The sequence below is a fragment of the Myxine glutinosa genome, chromosome 12 (assembly GCF_964187855.1).
Source record: "Myxine glutinosa chromosome 12, kmMyxGlut1.1, whole genome shotgun sequence".
NCBI classification, from domain to species: Eukaryota; Metazoa; Chordata; class Myxini; order Myxiniformes; family Myxinidae; genus Myxine; species Myxine glutinosa.
In genome coordinates, this window is record NC_136272.1 from 47,230,279 (window position 1) to 47,244,722 (window position 14,444).

Genomic DNA, 14,444 nt, shown 5'->3' on the forward strand with positions numbered 1-14,444 from the left:
TAACTAGGCAGCGGAGTGGACAGGTAGAGAGTACAGTGCAGGGAAGTCCTTGCATGGCCATTTGGATAACGGACACAGTTTGAACTCGCGAAGCCGGCGAGGCGAGGCGATGTGCTGTGGCCCAGGTGATTGTGAGGAACCCGACGCTGGTATTTGGTGGTTGTTGCATGAACTCGATGCTTATTGGAGAGAGACTCGGCCTACAAATGAGGCTTTTGTTTTTTGTGTACAGAATCGAGGCTCGTGTAAGAGCGAACACATTGAAGAGCTAACATTTGGCCTCTTACGCGGGGATAGTCGTCGTCGGCCTTCGATTTTGTTGATGGGACTGCCGTGTACTTGGTGTTGTCGTTATAGTTTTTCCCCCTTTCCCCAAGTAGGCTATGACTATAAGCTAGCGACCTAATTTGCCCCCTTTCCCCAACTAGGCTATGAGCTAGTTCCATAATTTGCCCCCTTTACCCAAATAGGCTATAAGCTAGCGACCTAATTTTCCCCCTTTCCCCAAGTAGGCTATGAGCTAGCGACCTAATTTTCCCCCTTTCCCCAAGTAGGCTATAAGCTAGTGACCTAATTTGCCCACTTTCCCCAAGTAGGCTATAAGCCAGTGACCTAATTTGCCCACTTTCCCCAAGTAGGCTATGAGCTAGCGACCTAATTTGCCCCCTTTCCCCAAGTAGGCTATAAGCCAGCGACCTAATTTACCCCCTTTCCCCAACTAGGCTATGACTATAAGCTAGCGACCTAATTTCCCCCCTTTCCCCAACTAGGCTATGAGCTAGTTCCATAATTTGCCCCCTTTACCCAAGTAGGCTATGAGCTAGCGACCTAATTTTCCCCCTTTCCCCAAGTAGGCTATGACTATAAGCTAGCGACCTAATTTGCCCACTTTCCCCAAGTAGGCTATGAGCTAGCGACCTAATTTGCCCCCTTTCCCCAAGTAGGCTATAAGCTAGCGACCGAATTTGCCCACTTTCCCCATGTAGGCTATAAACCAGCGACCTAATTTGCCCCCTTTCCCCAAGTAGGCTATAAGCTAGTGACCTAATTTGCCCACTTTCCCCAAGTAGGCTATAAGCCAGTGACCTAATTTGCCCACTTTCCCCAAGTAGGCTATGAGCTAGCGACCTAATTTTCCCCCTTTCCCCAAGTAGGCTATGACTATAAGCTAGCGACCTAATTTTCCCACTTTCCCCAAGTAGGCTATAAGCTAGCGACCTAATTTGCCCACTTTCCCCAAGTAGGCTATAAGCCAGCGACCTAATTTGCCCCCTTTCCCCAAGTAGGCTATAAGCTAGTGACCTAATTTGCCCACTTTCCCCAAGTAGGCTATAAGCCAGTGACCTAATTTGCCCACTTTCCCCAAGTAGGCTATGAGCTAACGACCTAATTTTCCCCCTTTCCCCAAGTAGGCTATGACTATAAGCTAGCGACCTAATTTGCCCACTTTCCCCAAGTAGGCTATGAGCTAGCGACCTAATTTGCCCCCTTTCCCCAAGTAGGCTATAAGCTAGCGACCTAATTTGCCCACTTTCCCCAAGTAGGCTATAAGCCAGCGACCTAATTTGCCCCCTTTCCCCAAGTAGGCTATAAGCTAGTGACCTAATTTGCCCACTTTCCCCAAGTAGGCTATAAGCCAGTGACCTAATTTACCCCCTTTCCCCAACTAGGCTATGAGCTCGTTCCATAATTTGCCCCCTTTCCCCAAGTAGGCTATGAGCTAGCAACCTAATTTGCCCACTTTCCCCAAGTAGGCTATAAGCTAGTGACCTAATTTGCCCACTTTCCCCAAGTAGGCTATAAGCCAGTGACCTAATTTGCCCCCTTTCCCCAAGTAGGCTATAAGCCAGTGACCTAATTTACCCCCTTTCCCCAACTAGGCTATGAGCTAGTTCCATAATTTGCCCCCTTTCCCCAAGTAGGCTATAAGCTAGCGACCTAATTTGCCCACTTTCCCCAAGTAGGCTATAAGCCAGCGACCTAATTGCCCCCTTTCCCCAAGTAGGCTATAAGCTAGTGACCTAATTTGCCCACTTTCCCCAAGTAGGCTATAAGCCAGCGACCTAATTTACCCCCTTTCCCCAACTAGGCTATGAGCTAGTTCCATAATTTTCCCCCTTTCCCCAAGTAGGCTATGAGCTAGTGACCTAATTTGCCCACTTTCCCCATGTAGGCAATGAGCTAGCGACCTAATTTGCCCCCTTTCCCCAAGTAGGCTATAAGCCAGCGACCTAATTTGCCCCCTTTCCCCAAGTAGGCTATAAGCTAGCGACCTAATTTGCCCCCTTTCCCCAAGTAGGCTATGAGCGAGCGACCTAATTTGCCCACTTTCCCCAAGTAGGCTATGAGCTAGCGACCTAATTTGCCCACTTTCCCCAAGTAGGCTATGAGCTAGCGACCTAATTTGCCCCCTTTCCCCAAGTAGGCTATGAGCTAGCGACCTAATTTGACCCCTTCCCCAAGTAGGCTATGAGCCTGTAAGGGTGGTCGGTACCATTCAGGGGGTGTTATGCTCTGGATGATTTTTGACAAGGTATGCAGTGCATTCAGAAAGTATTCAGACCCCTTCACTTTTTTCACATTTTGTTATGTTGCAGCATAATGCTGAAATCGTTTAAATTCATTTTTCCTTTTTTTTTTTTTTGTATACTAAATCGAGGCTCGTCAAAGAGCTAACATTTATTCCACAAACAAATCAACCAGACAAACAAAACATACAAAAAGACGGAGCGGAAGACAAGATGGGGAGAGGAGGGGAAGCACACAAACACAACACCTGAGAGCAGGGAGAAGCGCGGGAGGGAGATGGCCTGGGGGGAGGAGGCGTGGGAAGGGGGGGGGGGGGGGGGGGGAGAGGTATAAAACAAAAGGAGACCAAGGACTTCCAGGACAGAAGTTGGTATTTCAAAAAAGTGTAGGATTTGGGGTGAAATTAGCGGGGGTAGAAAAGATCAAGGTTTTGGATGGGGGAAGATAAGAGATGGTGGTGAACAGCTGTTTTAAAGACCTGGAGGGTGGAGTGGGATTGAAGAGAGTGAGGGAGTTTGTTCCAGAGGCAGGAGAAAAGAGGAGTGAAGGTGAGCAGAAAGTCTTGATTTTGGCAGTTTAACCATGAGAGGGTTGCAGGCAGATCTTGTGCGACCTGTAGGAATATTTGGGGGACAGAGCCCAGAGAGAGCTGGAGGGGCAAGGCCAGAGAGGAGTCGGTAGAAGACGGAAAGACCACCAACCTGCCTGCGGTGAGTGAGTAAATGGCCCTTGGAGTTAGCTTCATCGCGGGAGATTCCAATGATTCTGAACGCTTTGGTTTCAACAGCGTGAAGACGCGCTAGGTGTGAGGCAGGAGCACCAGCCCAGAGGGGAGAGCAGTATTCCATTGAGCTGCGGATGAAAGCCTTGTATGTGGTGAGGAGCTCAGGTGTGCCAAGGAAGGACTTCGCACGACGGAGGATGCCCAGTCGGCGACTGGCTTTGGAGGCCAGATTTGAAATGTGGTTTTCCCAGGAAAGATCATGGCAGATAGTGAGACCCAAAAGCTTGAGTGACAGAACTTCTTGGAGAGAATTATTCAGAAAGTGGATGGGAGGGTTGTCCAGTCGGTCTTTTCGGAGAGACATCGTAAGAGTGTGAGATTTGTCAGGATTGAAAGACATGTTCCACTTGTTTGCCCAGTCTGTGATTTTGTCCAGGTCTGCAGAGAGTGAGGAGGCTGCAGACTGCCGATCTGAGGGATGAGGAATGGAGCGACAGGGAGTAGAGTCATCAGCAAAGAGATAGAGAGGATTTTCAAGAGAGTCAGAGAGATCATTGATGAAGACCAGAAAAAGCACAGGGCCCAGGACACTGCCTTGGGGAACTCCAGCCTGAACGGGAAGAGGAGATGAGAGAAACTCATTCAGGGCCACACGTTGACTACGACTAGAGAGGAAGTCCGCCAGCCATGCGTGGAGTCATGTCAAGCTCCTTCATCAATCTACACTCAATAATACCCCATAATGACAAAGAGAAAACAGGATGTTAGAAAGTTTTGCAAATTTATTGAAAAGAAAAAACTGAAGTATCACATTTACATAACTATTCAGACCCTTTGCTATGACACTTGAAATTTAGCTCAGGTGCCTCCCATTTCTCTTGATCATCTTTGAGATGTTTCTTCACCTTGATTGGAGTCCACCTGTGGTAAATTCAATTTATTGGACATGATTTCGAAAGGCACACACCTGTCTATATAAGGTCTCACAGCTGACAATGCATATCAGAGCAAAAACCAAGCCATGAGGTCGAAGGAACTGCCTGCAGAGCTCAGAGACAGGATTGTGTCGAGGCACAGATCTGGGGAAGCCTACAAAAAAATCTCTGCTGCATTGAAGGTTCCCAAGAGCACAGTGGCCTCCATAATTCTTAAATGGAAGAAGTTTGGAACAACCAGGACACTTCCTAGAGCTGGCCGCCCGGCCAAACTGAGCAATCGGGGGAGAAGGGCCTTGGTAATAGAGGTGACCAAGAACCCGATGGTCACTCTCGCTTAGCTCCAGAGATCCTGTGTGGAGATGGGAGAAACTTCCAGAAGGACAACCATCACTGCAACACTCCAGCGATCTGGGCTTTATGGCAGAGTGGCGAGACGGAAGCCTCTCCTCAGTGAAAGACACATGAAAGCCCACAGAATTTTGTTTCTCACAGTCTGAGAGTCCTTTAGGTGCTTTTTTGCAAATGCCAAGCGGGCTTTCAAGTTGGATAAATATTGCTAACTTAGAGTAGGCCGAGATTTATAGAATGGTATCATAACTTTTCAATATTTAGGGACACATACCGTGTCAAAAATCATACATAGCATTATTCCCCCTCGATGGTACCGTTAACCAAATTTTGAGGGTCTGGCTCATAGCCGAAACGGGGTTTTCCGCATTGGGCGAAATCCATGTCAAGGTGTACAGATAGCTTATTGTGGCGTTTTTCCAAGGCCGCTTCTAATACCAAAAGTAATAACAACACCAATGATAATAGCATAATATCAATGTTATTAACAAACAATATTAATATGAATAACACCGCACCTCCCCAAGAGGTTTTTCTTCCTTGGACAAATGCTGTATTAACATGTATAAATAGCTTATTGTGCCGTTTTGTGGGGTCCCCCTACCGGAACTAAAAAATATTATAAACAACAAACAGGTATGATTAACTTTATTAACAGTCACTACTGCTGTTTAACACTTGGCTGAAAGCAAGGAAACCTGACGTTCTTGAGGCATTATATGCTTATCGCATCCCTGACAGACTAACAGACCTGAGCCTAGATCTACTGTAATCTTGATACCACAGAGAGAATAATATGACCCTTCCCGCTGCTCCCCTATAGAACAGGTGTTCAAGTTTACCTAAACTCAGCAATAATGTAGTCCGATCGCGACCACAGGTACTTGTGTTTTTTTGATAGTTTGATACACTTATCTTAAAATTAAATGTCATTCTTCGAGTTACCTTTGTCGTTTGCTGGGTATTGAAGCCAATTCCCTCGGTTAAAAATATTCCGAAGCTGAGATGCAATGATCCAGAGCATTGGCATGTATGTTCATGTGTGATATCTGAGCTGCACCACTATGTGTGTACCTGCCATGAAGGTATTGTCTTTGTTCAATTCTGTATTTGCAGCTGGCCGGTTGACAAACTAGGTGCTGAGATGTGGGCACGACTTCTGTTGCTGCTTCTCTACCTATGCCTCCTGTTCCTGCTGGCGCGGCTCCTCGAAGCCGCAGCCTGGTGTAGCTCCGCAGAGTTTGCTCTACGGCTTGCAGACCCCATGGAGCTGAGCCTGCGCCGCCTGCGGGTCTTGTTGGAAAGCCGGGGACTGAGCTTTGGTGCTACGCTGGGCCGGGCCGATGCAGGAAGGCTGCTGGAGAGCTCAGGTGAGTGGTGGTGGTGGTTACTTTGCAGTGATTAGAGGAAGAAAGTGAAAATGCTTTCCTGTAGCATCCGACATTCTGCTAAAACGGTGGAGTTAATCCCCAACAAAGGGCTTTCAAATAGCTTGAATTCATTACCACGGCCACTGAAGTTGGACGAAGGTTATGTTTTCATCCCTGTCTTCTCTTTGTCTGTCTGTCTGTCGTTTTGTTTTTCTGTGAGCAGGATATCTCAAAGTTGTAGACAGATTTGGACGAAACTTGGTGGATGGGTTGGGTGTGTGACAAGGACGGATTAATTATATTTTGGTGAATTTATGATTTAAATTAAATTTTAAAGTGATTCTTCACCATTGAGAGATAGATGGGGTCAAAAGCGATATAGTCGGACCTCAACATTCACGGTTCATAACATGTGACCTGCTTGTACATTCACGATTCGCGTATTCACGGTAAAAAAAAAGAAAAATAAATAATTTTTTTTTTTTTTTTTTTTACACCAGAACTAGTCTCCTCTAACCACCACCGCTGATATTATTTCAACCTGGGAATTCTTCCACAGAAACATACTCTGTCTTATGCAGACTCATCCCATCTCTTATCTTACCCATCCTCCTGCTCTTGGTACTCTGAATCCTGTGGTGAGGCAGTTGCTTTAAAACAACTTGCGTTCTTCTACAGGAAGGCAAATGCAACTGAAGACAACCTCAGATCATTCAAACAATGCTCCCACATTCGCAGATACGACATTCGCGGCATTTTCTGAGAACGTATCCCCCACGAATGTCGGGGTCCGACTGTATCGCACGATATTTCAAAACGTTGTTGACCAGTTATGACAAACTTGGTGTATGAGTTAGTTAGGTGACGAGAACAAGCTGATTCGATTTTGGTTCAGGTCCTGATCCAGATCCAGCCTATCAGTGGGATACAAAACGTAAATTGTTCAGCCTGGCGGAGGTATGCACTCTTCCGATTGCCGAGTATGATTTTTCACACATTGATTTGGAGACAAAATTTGCCACATGGATAATGCTTGCATTGCTTACATTATGTAAGGCCTAAACGGGCCTGGCAGGGTTGTGGCTGTTGCCTCAGAGGATGATAGGTGGATGTGGGTTGTACAACTATTAGTAAGGGAAACATATGAAAATCTGTTAACTAAATTGTTACCAAAAAATTTCTTCACCAATATGTTTGTAAAGGTGTGTAATAACATGTGTTAAAATGTTGAAGGTCAACTCCCGTGGGAAACCCAGAAAAAAAGCTGTTGAATTCGGGTACCGAAAAATTATTTTCGAGAATTTTTATTTTTTTTAATCGGCCCTTAAGTAACTTATGAGGGGTCAAATAAGGGTTTTTCATGATTCTGAGTTGATTGTTAACATTTATATTTCACCACAGACACTCCTTTGTGGAAAAATAATTTCTAAATATATCTCATTTTCTACTTTGCAGGACATGGAGTCGAGCAATATGGATGAAGACGTTACTCCACCTGTGCTCAATTGCTTCATCTGTGCACGCTCGGATACACCAGCTGAAAGGCTCATACAGGCAACTCCAAAGGGATACTCAACTTTATTGAAACAAGCAGAAACTGTCGAAAATGTTACTGTTGTGGAACGTATGAAGGAGGCTCAAAAGGAAGGAAAACTGAGGTACCACCAGAAGTGTAAAAATGATCTGTACAACAACTTTGTTGCAACCACCAAGAAGTCAGCTCAAGCATCAAAGGCAGAGAAAGAGTCATCAAAGTTGAAGAGAAGACGCACTACTTGTGAGTTCAGTTCATCAACTGGCTGCAGTTCTAGAAGATCACAGTCAGTTGACCTCCTGTATAAGGATGTATGCATTCTTTGCAACCAACCAGCCCAGCTCTACAAAAATAATCCAGCACAAGCTAGAAAGAAATACAGAGTGCCAGATAATTTGACTGCAGATACACTGATGGCAAGCTTGCTGAAGACAGCACGGAGTCGCGGGGATGACTGGGGCACTGAAGTCACTGGACGCCTGGAAGGGATCAACGACTTGGTAGCAGAAGAAACACTGTACCATTTGCGATGCAAACTTATGTTTGCGAGAGGTGACAGTTTGTCCAAGACTGATGAGGAAGGAAAAAGGAAGAGAGGACAGAGGAGTATTGATGAGGAGTGAGAGGCAGTTTTTATTGAATTCTGCGAATGGTTAGACTCAGAATTAGAGCATGGGGTAATGAACATGGACCAAGTCCATGAAAAGCTGCAGGAGTTTGATCAGTCACCAGAGAAGAGCCTTTCTTATTCAAAGCATTGGCTAAAGATAAAACTTCTAGAGAAATACGAAGACACCTTGTATTTCACAACACAGGAAAGAAGGGCAGATGTACTCTGTCTCAAAGATGACACCGACAATATTCTGCGAGGGCATCATGCTAATCTTGACCATGGAGATGAGAAGACTCAGATCATAAAGACGGCACTCAAGTTCATATCCAATGATATTGCCTTGATTGATTTAGGTCCAAAGTCATACCCCACCACACACAGTATGACTGACATCGATAGTCAGCTGACACTTGTTCCTGCAAGCCTTCAGATGTTCTTGAGACCGATTGTCAAGACAGACGAAAGAGTTGCCGTTTGGGGGCAGAATTTTATTAAGGCCTGTCGACCTCGGTCTGGAGTATTGCCACACCAAATGGGGCTTGCCATACAACTTGATCATAGATTTGGGTCAAAATGGATGCTCAACAAGTTCCACCGGCTGGGATACACTGAGTCTTACACGGAGACACAAAACTACAAATACTGCTTCCTTAATAGTAGGAGTGGAGATGATGTTCCAGATACTTCTGGCACTCTTGACACCATTGTGGAGGAAACCGATGAACAGATCAATGATGAGGTTGCGGTTGATGCTGCGCTTGAGGATCAAACAGTGATGACAGCCAAAGTGCCAGCCAGTGAAAGTGAATTGTCAAGTAATGATCAGGTGGTCTTTATGGAGGTTGGGGAAACAGACATTTTGAGTCTGAAGTCTGAAGTCTGAAGAAGACAGAAGAGTCTGAATAAGACATAGACAATGACTGTTGAAACTTCTGACATTGTGAATGAGAAATAACTCTTGAGTATTATATATGTATGTGAAATAAAAGCTACTTTGTGTGTAAATGTAAAAGTGAAAATATAAATGTTAACAATCAACTCAGAATCATGAAAACCCTTATTTGACCCCTCATAAGTTACTTAAGGGCCGATTTAAAAAAAAAAAATTCTCGAAAATAATTTTTCGGTACCCGAATTCAGCAGCTTTTTTTCTGGGTTTCCCACAGGAGTTGAACTTCAACATTTTAACACATGTTATTACACACCTTTACAAACATATTGGTGAAGAAATTTTTTGGTAACAATTTAGTTAACAGATTTGTGAAATATCTCATAAAATGCCCTTACTATATACATATATTGCAATTCCTTTGTCGACATCGATCCACCATCCTTATTTTTGGTGTTTACCTTGATGACCCTCATCGAAATGTAATTCTGAAATATGCATCAGACTGAATACCTGCAGAGACAAATTCAAGTCACCATCTTAAACAGGAGAGTGAATGGTGCACTGGTGTGGATGGCTTGTAGTGAAATAATGCAAAAATAAAAGGAATTTGATTGGAATTGGATGAGGTGAAAAGGGCCTATGACCATCAATTTGTCATGCTGCGGAGGTGTTGTAATGAGTGGAGACAGGTGAGTGCAAGTCTTTATTCTGCCGTATGACCTTGAGGTGAGTGTCCACTATGTACTGTACTTTAAGGTGAGGTGACTGAAGGTGAGCTTTACTCTGCGCTAAAGGAGCGGCAGGATGAGGGAGATGTCCAACGCAGCACAGACTTCACCGGAGAACTCCATTTCTTTGAGCAGGTGGAGGATTCGAAAGACAGCGTGTGGCTTGTGCAGGTAACCACAATCGTGTATTTTGAAATCAAATTGCTCTCACTTTTGTCAGTTTTTTGTTTTTTTTACCACGTTGTATCCAGTCGCTGTACCTGTCTCCGTATCCAGTTTTCTAAAGATTTTGAGAGCTTAAAATGAAAGTACTGCAATCTTTTTCTTCGGTTATATGCAGCACAAGGCCACACGGCACCATAATTGGCTGAGGGTTGTGCCGCTGATGCAATGCCCTCTGCTGGTTATGGAAGGAATTTGTAATTTGTTCAGTGTGCCGATGATAGCTCGCTTACGCTTCGCGAAGAACACAATAGGATCTTTAACGTCCACCAACTAATTTAGCAGACTGGACGCCCGTTTTACGTCGATCTGAGGGACCGCACACACATTGATGAATCACCCGGCCTGTGAAACACTGGGATGACAGTTTATAGCTTGGTCGGGATTCAAACCCAGGCTAAGCAGCTTAGAGGCGAGTGTGCGTACCTCCAGGCCATCCTGCCAGCCCAGTACTGCAATAAATCAATGCAATGAGTGCATGTAGCATTTATAGGTTGTTTTAGGATGAAAATGGCCAACTGTTTGTTATAAACCAATAATGTACTGCAGTCAAATGTTTTGCTTGCTCAGTGTTTTGTGTCATGACCGATGGTTGTAGATTACATGTGGGTTCCACCATCACTCTCTGCTCACCCGGGCTGAGTGGAAGGAGGTCGTCCAAAAGGTCTCTCGCTTTGGTATTCGTACGGGAACTTTTCACTGCTCCATGGACCCCAGGTCAGCAGAATCAATGTTACACTGAATTCCTAAGAGACAGGTCAAAGTACCACCTGGGTGGCTGTGAATATCCTACCACCTTAGTTTACTTCTCAGGAGCTCAGAAGTAACTACTATATTAACCACATTTATTTGTTTGAAGGTCGTTTATATGTTACATAAGAAACACTAAAACGGCACTCAGTAGAGCACATACCTCCACCAGGCTGAACATTTAACGTTTAGTATTTTTTTTTTTTTTTTTTGTATACTGAATCGAGGCTCGTGAAAGAGCTAACATTTATCACACAAACAAATCAAACAGACAAACAAAATATATAAAAAGAGAGAGCGGTAGACAAGATGGGGAGAGAAGGGGAAGCACACAAACACAACATTTGCGAGCAGGGACATCGGGAGATGTGTGGGAGGGAGAGGGCTTGGGGGGAAGAGGCGTGTGAAGGGGTGGAGTGGGGGGGGGGGGGGGGTGGGAAAAGTATAAAACACTAGGACACCAAGGACTTCCAGGAAAGAAGTTGGTATTTCAAAAAAGTGGATTTGGGGTGAAATTAGTGGGGGTAGAAAAGATCAAGGTTTTGGATGGGGGAAGATAAGAGATGGTGGTGAACAGATCTTTTAAAGACCTGGAGGGAGGAGTGGGATTGAAGAGAGTGAGGGAGTTTGTTCCAGAGGCGGAAGAAAAGAGGATAGTATCCCACTGATAGGCGGCATCTGGATTCTGACCTGCAGCAAAATCGAATTTGCTTGTTATTTTCACTTACCCAACTCATCCATCTAGTTTTGTTGTAACTCGTCCTTAACGTTTTGAAATACCGTGCTGCATATCGTTTTTGGCCCCATCTCTCAATGGTGAAGAATCGCTTAACAAAATAAATAATTTTCATATCCGGATCCAGATTCGGATCTTCACCAAAATCCAATGTATTAGTTCTTGTCACACCCCCAACGTATCCACCAAATTTCATCTGAATCCATCCATAAAGTTTTGAGATTTCCTGCTCACAGACGAACGGACAGACGGGTGAAAACATCATCTCTTTCCATCTTCGGTGGCAGAGGTGACAAATGCAATAGTCGACTCCTGACCCTCTCCTTCCTCGAGGCATTGTATAATCATAATCCCACCTTCCCTATCTCTTTCCTTTTCTCACTACTTCTATTCCATTCAATTTATCTTATTATAGGGCTTTTTTTTAGATTGTCTAAGTTCCAGCAGAAGAATACAACACAAATTGCACACACATCTGACTTGACTTTGGACAAATGTCCGCTGAGCTTTGGGAAAGCTGATGCTGATCTTTGCTGATGACTCTACTCTCTGTCGCTCCATTCTTCATCCCTCAGATCGGCAGTCTGCAGCCTCCTCACTCTCTGCAGACCTGGACAAAATCACAGACTGGGCAAACAAGTGGAACATGTCTTTCAATCCTGACAAATCTCACACTCTTACGATGTCTCTCCGAAAAGACCGACTGGACAACCCTCCCATCCACTTTCTGAATAATCCTCTCCAAGAAGTTCTGTCACTCAAGCTTTTGGGTCTCACTATCTGCCATGATCTTTCCTGGGAAAACCACATTTCAAATCTGGCCTCCAAAGCCAGTCACCGAATGGGCATCCTCCGTCGTGCGAAGTCCTTCCTTGGCACACCTGAGCTCCTCACTACATACAAGGCTTTCTTCCGCAGCTCAATGGAATACTGTTCCCCCCTCTGGGCTGGTGCTCCTGCCTCACACCTAGCTCGTCTTCACGCTGTTGAAACCAAAGCATTCAGAATCGTTGGAATCTCCCACGATGAAGCTAACTCCAAGGGCCTCTCACTCACTCACCGCAGGCAGGTTGGTGGTCTTTCCGTCTTCTACCGACTCCTCTCTGGCCTTGCCCCCCCCCCCCCCAGCTCTCTCTGGGCTCTGTCCCGCAAATATTCCTACAGGTCGCACAAGATCTGCCTGCAACCCTCTTATGGTTAAACTGCCAAAATCAAGACTCTCTGCTCACCTTCACTCCTTAATTCCTCTTTTCTCCCGCCTCTGGAACAAACTCCCTCACTCTCTTCAATCCCACTCCACCCTCCAGGTCTTCAAAACAGCTGTTCACCACCATCTCTTATCTTCCCCCATCCAAAACCTTGATCTTTTGTACCCCTACTAATTTCACCCCAATTCCACTTTTTTGAAATACCAACTTCTGTCCTGGAAGTCCTTGGTGTCCTTGTGTTTTATACTTCTCCCTCCCCCCCCCCCCTCCTTCCCACGCCTCCTCCCCCCAAGCCCTCTCCTTTCCACACATCTCCCTGCTCTCAAATGTTGTGTTTGTGTGCTTCCCCTTCTCTCCCCATCTTGTCTTCCGCTCCCTCTTTTTTTATATTTTGTTTATCTGGTTGATTTGTTTGTGAAGTAAATGTTAGCTCTTTCACGAGCCTCGATTCAGTATACAAAAAAAAAAAAAGAAAAAAAAAGCGTCTGAACATCCAGGGTACATCGATGTTGTCATTCATGAAGAATACAAAATATTTTTCAAGTTATTAGTCCTCTACCTGGAGTGTATTCTAGGTTTGCTCTATGTCTGTCTGTCCATCCCACCTGTGGTTTTCTCCACTTTTTTCCATACCCTTTAACATATTCAACTGAAACTTAGCACGTTGCTTTACTCTGATTAATCTACAGAATACGTTTGACTTTAGGGGCGTACCGTCAATTTGTCACAGTTATGCCATTTTTGTTTGGAACAAGAATATTTATTGGGACTGGTATAGTCAGGTTCACTATGTCAATAAATTATATTTCGTTCAAAATCATGGTAGATTAGCAAACCTATACATTTTTGGAAAGGTTATAGCATAAGGAAACTAAAAATCAATGTTTACATTTGGAGAGATACCTGTATGGCGGCCATTTGGGATTTTCAAAATGGCCACTGTAAAATACATATTTTGTTCTATTTCTGCCTCTAATTACCCTAAAAACTTTTAAAAATATACTAAACCTATATTTTCAGGGACAAGGAATCCAATGAAAGTATCAAATTAGTGCTATGGGGAATGGTAAGACATGAATCAAAGGTTTTGAATTGCAAAATACTGTCTTTATATTCGCGATAAGTTGCATAATCAAATACATGTTATCATTTTGTACAGGCAGTTAATAACATCCAAATGTGTCACAATAATTCATATCACCAAACATACACAGGCAGTCAGCAAAATCATATATACACATGCAGTCAGTATAACTTCACATCTACACAGGCAGTCAATGACAAAATATACACAGGCAGTCAATGGCATCAAACATACACGATTACAGAATATGCCATTTAGAGTTCGTCATCACTGTCCTGTGTGTCGTATCCGACAATATAGTCCGCATCGTTTTCACAGTCCGTTCCACACAAGCAAAGGTCGGTCAAATTGATTGGCAAATCGAATTGGTCGAATGGTCGATCGAATCGAATTCGATGAATCGAATCGAATCGAATTGGTCGAATGGTCGAATGGGCGATCGAAGCGATTGGTCGAATGGTCGAATTGGTCGAATGGAATTGGTCGATTGGTCGAATTGGTCGAATCGAATTGGTCGGAATTGGCAAAGTAAACATTGATTTTCAGATTTTCCATGTAATAACGTTTCCAAAAATGTATAGGTTTGCTAATCTACCATGATTTTGAACGAAAAAACATAGTGAACCTGACTAGTAGTGGTAAGAGGACATGTATTGCAAATCAATTCTCCCTCTTGTTGTTTTATTTTTCTCGAACTCCTGGAGGAGTTTCTACACATAAGACAAGGAAACTCAATTACAAATGTGTTTTTATCCCCATGCTTTTTGA

The 14,444-nt window shown here is 44.3% G+C and overlaps 1 protein-coding gene across 4 annotated transcripts in view; it reads left to right on the forward strand.

Moving 5' to 3' along the window:
- Window positions 1-14,444, forward strand: part of RNF103 (ring finger protein 103) — a 39,053-nt gene that overhangs the window by 233 nt on the left and 24,376 nt on the right. For 3 of the 4 annotated variants that reach the window (XM_068132509.2, XM_068132510.2, XM_078766797.1), the window contains exons 2-4: window positions 5,656-5,909; window positions 9,705-9,847; window positions 10,497-10,615. In XM_068132509.2, coding sequence (XP_067988610.2) covers window positions 5,684-5,909; window positions 9,705-9,847; window positions 10,497-10,615 — 488 coding nt within the window. In that variant the 5' untranslated portion in view covers window positions 5,656-5,683. Of the gene's footprint in view, window positions 1-5; window positions 126-5,655; window positions 5,910-9,704; window positions 9,848-10,496; window positions 10,616-14,444 lie in introns of those variants that run through there. The other variant, XM_068132511.2, reaches the window with a different exon arrangement.